Below are 6,206 nucleotides of genomic sequence, written 5' to 3'. Positions count from 1 at the left end.
AACTGTTATTTTCCTTCTTATAAAGCTCTTACTAACCGAAAAAGAGTGATCAAAAACATTTAGGAAAGAATATCAAGACTAGATGCCACAAATATCCCACATCTGACCCATGGACCAAGATGCATTTCCAAGTCAAGGATTTCATTGAACCAGGGAAGGTATTCCAGGGGATAGGAAACTGAGGATAGACTCCACTAATCAGACTCAGGTGAATTACTAAACGGAAATGTTCTTGGGGTTACTCTCTATGAAGATGAGTAGCTGGACTTTCCATCAATGTCCTTTCATGTTTCTGACAGGGACAGATCCCGACCGGGGCTGGGTGGGAGGGGAGACCTTTACTCTGACCAGCCTCATATAGATTTGTGCTGCCCAATGTATTCACCTGGAATTCTTTAAATAATCCTGCTGCTCCCTTCCCATCCCCAGAGATTCTAATCTAACTCGTCTGAGGTGTAGCTTGAGCGTCTGGATTTTTTTTTTTTAAAGCTCCCCCGTGTAACTCTAATGTGTGGATAGTCTTGCAAACCACTGGAATATACTTAAGGTCTTCTAACAAACCTTCCTCTTAAAACCACCACCCTATCATTTCGTTTTCTGGCGCTTGGTTTTTGTTTTGACATTTTTCTCTCCACCCATCGCACAGGCACACTCCACATGACGGTGCGTCTCTCCCAGCAGTCTGACCAGAATAGTCCCAAAGCGGAATAAAAGCTGTCCTCCGTGAATAAGGAGTACCCTGGCGAGGAAAGTGATTCCCACCCAAAACATAGCATGAACGATGGTCACTCCTTGCTGTATTGCTTGACCTGTTTTCTTGGGCCATTTCCCACTTGCTGTTTTCAGATTACGGAGTGTGCTAGGAGACAACACTGTTGTTTTTTTTCCTATTTTTTCCTATCCCTTGTTGACATCTGACAGACCTCCAGTTGAAGGCACCAGGTCCCTGGGTGGGGACTCTTTATGTTTCCAGGGGCTACTTGGGAACCCACCGCACTTTCTGCTCAGCCCGGCAGCACTCAGGACCTCTGAATTACCTCTAAACCTACTGCACATTTCCCGCGAGCAAAGCCCTTCCCGCTTGAGCCACGCCCCTCTCCGCGGTGCCCCCGGCGTTCTGTTTACTTGGAGAGCAGATATTTACAAGTCCAGATGGGAGCTCCTCGCAGGCCCCACCCTAGCAAAGAGAAAAAGAGAGTCCAGGCGACCAGTCGGGGAGCCCCACTCCCGACCCATTAACCCCGGTCCCCAGTCCACGGTCTCTAGGGGAGGCGACCGCGAGAGCACCCCTCCCCGGCGCTCGCGCTGCGCGGCACCTGGTGCGAGCCCAACTTTCCTCCAGCCGTCTCCTCGCCCCACCCTTTGTGATTCACAGCCCCAGCCCCGCCCAGGCGCTAATTTAACTCGCCGGGCGGAACTGCTAGGCGCTGCGGCTACTTACCGCTCCTTGCTGGAGCGAGCTTCCACTTAACTCCGGTCCCCGTCCCCGCGCGCCATGTGCCTCCTCGGCGGGCTGATCGCCCCGCCGCCGCTGCTGCTGCTGCCGCTGCTGCTGCTGCTGTGTCCGCCTGCGGCGCAGGGTGAGTGGGGGCTGGGGGGCCCAGCCCCGCTGGGGGAACCCTGAGGCTGGGTGGGAGGGGCGGGATCCGTCTCCGTGACAACCAAGAAGTCTGGGGACCTGGGGAGGAGAGGAATGTGGGCATAGGTGAATTGTTCCCGTAATCCTCCACCCGTACGGCTCGGAGCGCCTACTAGCACGATCCCTGGGGGACAGGGACGGGATCTCCGCTGCTAACCCGCAGTTTGGGGTCTTGCTGTGCTGGACCCCAGCTGGCGTGACTTCGGGAGTGAGGCGGGGACCGTTGAGGAAGCGCGGGCTGAGTTGGCGGAGCAGGCACAGCTGGGGAGGCCAAAGGGCAGGGCTCGAAGAGTGAATTCTCAGTCCCCCAACATCTCTTTAGCAGTGGGAGGCCACGGCTGACCTCTGTCGCCTCTTAAACGGAGTCCACTTGTGGGCTGCTGGGGACGCGGCATGTTAGCCCGTCCTCTCTTCCAGGTGTGACGTTCCCCGGGGGCGTCTGTCTGTATCGTGCGCTTAGTAACAGGATCAATTCTAAACCGCTTTTTTTTTAATTGAAAATAAATATTTTCAATATAAATAAAGAAATAAAAATATTTTTAAATATTGAAAGAAAAGGGTCGATTCCTTATTTTAATACTGAATTAATTGACAAGACAAGCAGCCTAGCAAGTTGTCGGTATGGAAATGTTACCTGTGCCTCAGAAGCCTTTGGCTGCTTCCCTTACTCCTCTTGCAAAAAGAATGTTGCTCTGAACTGAAAAGTGTTATTTCCTTCAGTTCTACTTTTCTTTTCTTTTCTTCCCCTCCCTAGGTGACTGCAGCTTTCCCCCAGAGGTACCTAATGCCATACAAACTGAGGGTGACCGCCAGAGTTTTCCTGAAAGAACCACAGTAACATACAAATGTAAAGAAGGCTTTGTAAAGGTTCCTGGCAAGGCAGACTCCGTGGTCTGTCTCAACAATAAATGGTCAGAGGTGGCAGAATTTTGTAACCGTAAGCTCTTCATTTTTGTATATATACATTACGGGAATGGAATGTATCTGCTTAGCTTACTTTTATCCCTCTTCAGCATGAGCGGTAACTCATAGTTTTCAAGCATTATGAAATCCCAGGGTATGTATACCTGGCATTTCCCGCTGCAGCTAATTGACATTCCTCCCCAGAATAGGTCCTGCTTCTTCATTAACAGGTGTGGGCTTTCTGAACTAATAGAGAAAATAAACAATAGGTACAATTTAGGCAGTACATTATATATGAATATGTTTGGCAATCTCCCCATGACACATAACATAGTCTTCTGTGTTCTTAAGTTTCATTTTGTAAAGTAGGACTCATCAAGCACAACTCTGTGGTAGCCTTTTAAAAAGCTCCCTGTATTTCCCTCAAAATCTATCACTAGATGCATAGTCCTATGGTAACTTTGACAGAGATGAGTAAAGGTAAGGATGAGACTTGGTTCCTAGCTTTGGACCATCTGGAGTCCTAGAATGTATGGGAATTTTATAAACTGCCTCAAGTATTTTATGAAGCCAGGTGTGACATCAGCTTGAACCTTTGGGTTTTGTGTCAGTGCGGGACAGAAGGCACTTCCAAGTGGTTGAAGTACTTAAGCTTTTGCACATGTATCATGTTTTAGAGTTTATAATGCTTCTGCATAGCTGACTCCATTGAAGTCATGGGTGGACAACCCCATGAGTGGAGTAGGGACCCTTATTCCCATTCTTCGGTCAGGAAGTAGTCTGGAGAGACAGACCCCCAGAAGTTAAGTAACTTCTTGAAATCAGCAGTTCTTACACAGGAGAGCCAGGGTCCAAACTTCAGTCTTTGGGTTATAAATCCAATGTCCCGTCCCCTCTACCATGTCTCTATACATTAACATTTGCCCAGATGTTACCATTTATAAATACTTCTTTGTACACCACTGGCTCACCTGATTCATGGACTTCTGGGTTGTTGTGAGGATGAAATGAGTTTATGTGTATAAAACATGGAGAAGTATCCAATAAATATTAGCTATCATTGTTAGTTATTGTTGTTGTTCAGACATTAGCCCCAGGGGTCTGAAGGAAACACTGTTCTCCTCTCACCCCTGTCCTCCTTTGGGCAGGCAGGGGTCACGGGCAGAACTGTGTCAGGCAACTATAATGGGTTATATTTCCTGAACTGTGGGCATGATGATATCTAGGTGCCAAATTAACTACTTAGGAAATAGAAGTATATATGTTAGTATGCTTGATGCGCTGTAAGTGTCATAGTGATATTAATACCGTTAAATATCAAATGTGTATGAAGAAGTACAGAAAAAGGGATGACGTAAGGTCCAGATAATTCTGGATCATTAAACCTAGATTGTCAAAGAAGGTGGTTTTAGTTACATTGTTGCTTTTGTTAATACTTTTAGGTAGCTGTGACGTTCCAACCAGGCTACAATTTGCATCTCTCAAAAAGTCTTTCACCAAACAGAATTATTTCCCAGTGGGTTCCATTGTGGAATATGAATGCCGACCTGGCTACCAAAGGGACCATCTTCTCTCAGGAAAACTAACTTGCCTTCCGAATTTTATATGGTCCAAACCCAATGAATTTTGTAAAAGTGAGTATAATTTTTACAGAGTATTCGTAATTGTAGGGTATTTGGGGAAATAATATTTCTTCCTTCATTCATGCTGGAAGTCTTTGTGTCCATATTATTACTTCGAGTAATGATTCTGAAAAGAACCATTCGAGTAATTTTATAATTTTGTCTTAAATTAGGCCAACTAAATACTTGTGAGGTGGGAGTATTCATTTACTCACAGATTTCCCATTTAATTAGTTTAAGGTTACCTAAAATGTAATAAGTGTATATTCTAAATCTGGTGTGTTATTTGAATCTTACAAAATGAAGGCAGGATTTTAGAAGTTTAAGGATAAGAAATGTCGGTAGTTCAGATGATGGATTTGCTTAGAAGTGCCTGATAATTTAATGAAAAAAAAAATCAATTTGAGCTCTCTTCTAGGAAAATCATGTCCTAATCCTGGAGATTTAAGACATGGTCATGTCAGCATTCCAACTGACATATTGTATGCTGCAGTTATCCACTTCTCGTGTAACAAGGGGTAAGTTTTGGCATACTACATCTTTATACTCTATATTTAACAAATGCAAAAACCAATTAGGACTTAAGGTGGAAGTTTTTAGATTCGTGGTCAGTGTTTACAAGCTAGTCAACCAGCTCCTGTGCTCAAAGATCTTTTATCATGAGGCCGTCATGGTTAAGTTTAATAAAATGGAGGCAAGAAAGGACAATTTCTTATAACACCAAATTCTCTCTACTGTTAGATTTTTAGTACATATATGATTCATTATAAAGTTTAAATGTGAGTAGTAAAGGAAAAATCTTGTAATAGGTTGGCACTTGCAGAAATTAAATCCTTCAAATGTTCAAATGAAACCAATCCTTACTTTACCTAAATAATGAATTTGCATATTTTTTTTCTGTATGCAAACTGCCTGTTACAAAATATTATGTGTTAAAAACATTTACTCCTAGTGTAAAAATGTCATGCTGACCTGAGGTCGTCTCTGAGTTCTCTATGTAGGGAAAAGGAACTCACTCTTTGGGTCTCCTTAGTGTCTCAGAGACAGCTGGAAGCTTTTTATGTTCATTTTCTCATTAAATATCTGCAAATTGAATTATGTTATTTTACTTTGTGTGTATGTGGGTGTTCCTGCTCCTTATAAAATTAAAAATATCAACATCATGTGTCTCCTGTACAAAACAGAGATGCTTGGATCGTTAATAGGATTAATATCAAATCTGGGGAGTACCTTGAGCCCCTAAAATATAAGTATGTTCTATTATTCTATGAAGCCTCTGTTGATCTTTAGAATTCAGAAATATAAAACATTCAAGCATCTATATCACTTAAAATGTTTCAGAACACTTTACTGTTTTCTCACGAGGACCCCACCCAGATAAAAAACTCTTTGTGTCTTACACTTTTTTACCCTTTGGATATCACCTTTTCTAATTTAATTTTTTCTTTTCCTTTAAATGGCCATGTGAATTTTGATCTGCTGTTGTTTTGTCTCCCTCTACTGGTGTAGTAAATATTTTAAGATGACATTTTGGAGAATTTAAGGGAAGCCAAATGTGTGGATGGGACCTAACTTTTTTCCTCCCCTCATTGGTTTAGGTACAGGTTAGTCGGTGCAGCTTCTAGTTACTGTTCCATTGTAGATGACGATGTTGGATGGAGTGATCCATTGCCTGAATGCCAAGGTAAGACTGAAAAAAAACCTAAACTCTCTAGTTAGTTGGACGTCAAACTCATCATTTTTCTAAAATTCGGTATTTCCTCTTTTACGATTATGAACTGAGCTAATTGCCTATAAATGTTTTGAAATGGGATTGGTTTTTCATGATTAGAGAAATAAGTTATACAATAAAGAAGAAATATGATTTCTGCCCTTAGGAATCTTATTTTCTAGGGAGATAGGGTATAGAAATAGTATCATAAATGCATGTGTCCAGGGGTGCCTGGGTGGCTGAGTTGGTTAAGCGACTGCCTTCAGCTCGGGTCATGATCCTGGAGTCCCAGGATCAAGTCCTGCATCAGACTCTTTGCTCAGCAGGAGGT

At 43.2% G+C, this 6,206-nt stretch overlaps 1 protein-coding gene across 12 annotated transcripts in view; it reads left to right on the top strand.

Annotated features, from left to right (window-relative positions):
- The first annotated feature begins 1,448 nt into the window (after window positions 1–1,448).
- CD55 (CD55 molecule (Cromer blood group)) overlaps window positions 1,449–6,206 on the top strand; it is a 29,027-nt gene continuing 24,269 nt past the window's right edge. For all 12 annotated transcript variants that reach the window (XM_032878144.1, XM_032878143.1, XM_032878146.1 and 9 more), the window contains exons 1-5: window positions 1,449–1,580; window positions 2,394–2,576; window positions 3,985–4,176; window positions 4,583–4,682; window positions 5,763–5,848. In XM_032878144.1, coding sequence (XP_032734035.1) covers window positions 1,496–1,580; window positions 2,394–2,576; window positions 3,985–4,176; window positions 4,583–4,682; window positions 5,763–5,848 — 646 coding nt within the window. In that variant the 5' untranslated portion in view covers window positions 1,449–1,495. The remainder of the gene's footprint in view (window positions 1,581–2,393; window positions 2,577–3,984; window positions 4,177–4,582; window positions 4,683–5,762; window positions 5,849–6,206) is intronic.

The sequence above is a fragment of the Lontra canadensis genome, unplaced genomic scaffold (assembly GCF_010015895.1).
Source record: "Lontra canadensis isolate GAN:19392208 unplaced genomic scaffold, GSC_riverotter_1.0 scaffold63, whole genome shotgun sequence".
NCBI lineage: Eukaryota > Metazoa > Chordata > Mammalia > Carnivora > Mustelidae > Lontra > Lontra canadensis.
Note: the sequence above shows the minus strand (reverse complement) of the source record. Positions and strands in the feature narration are given on the sequence as shown.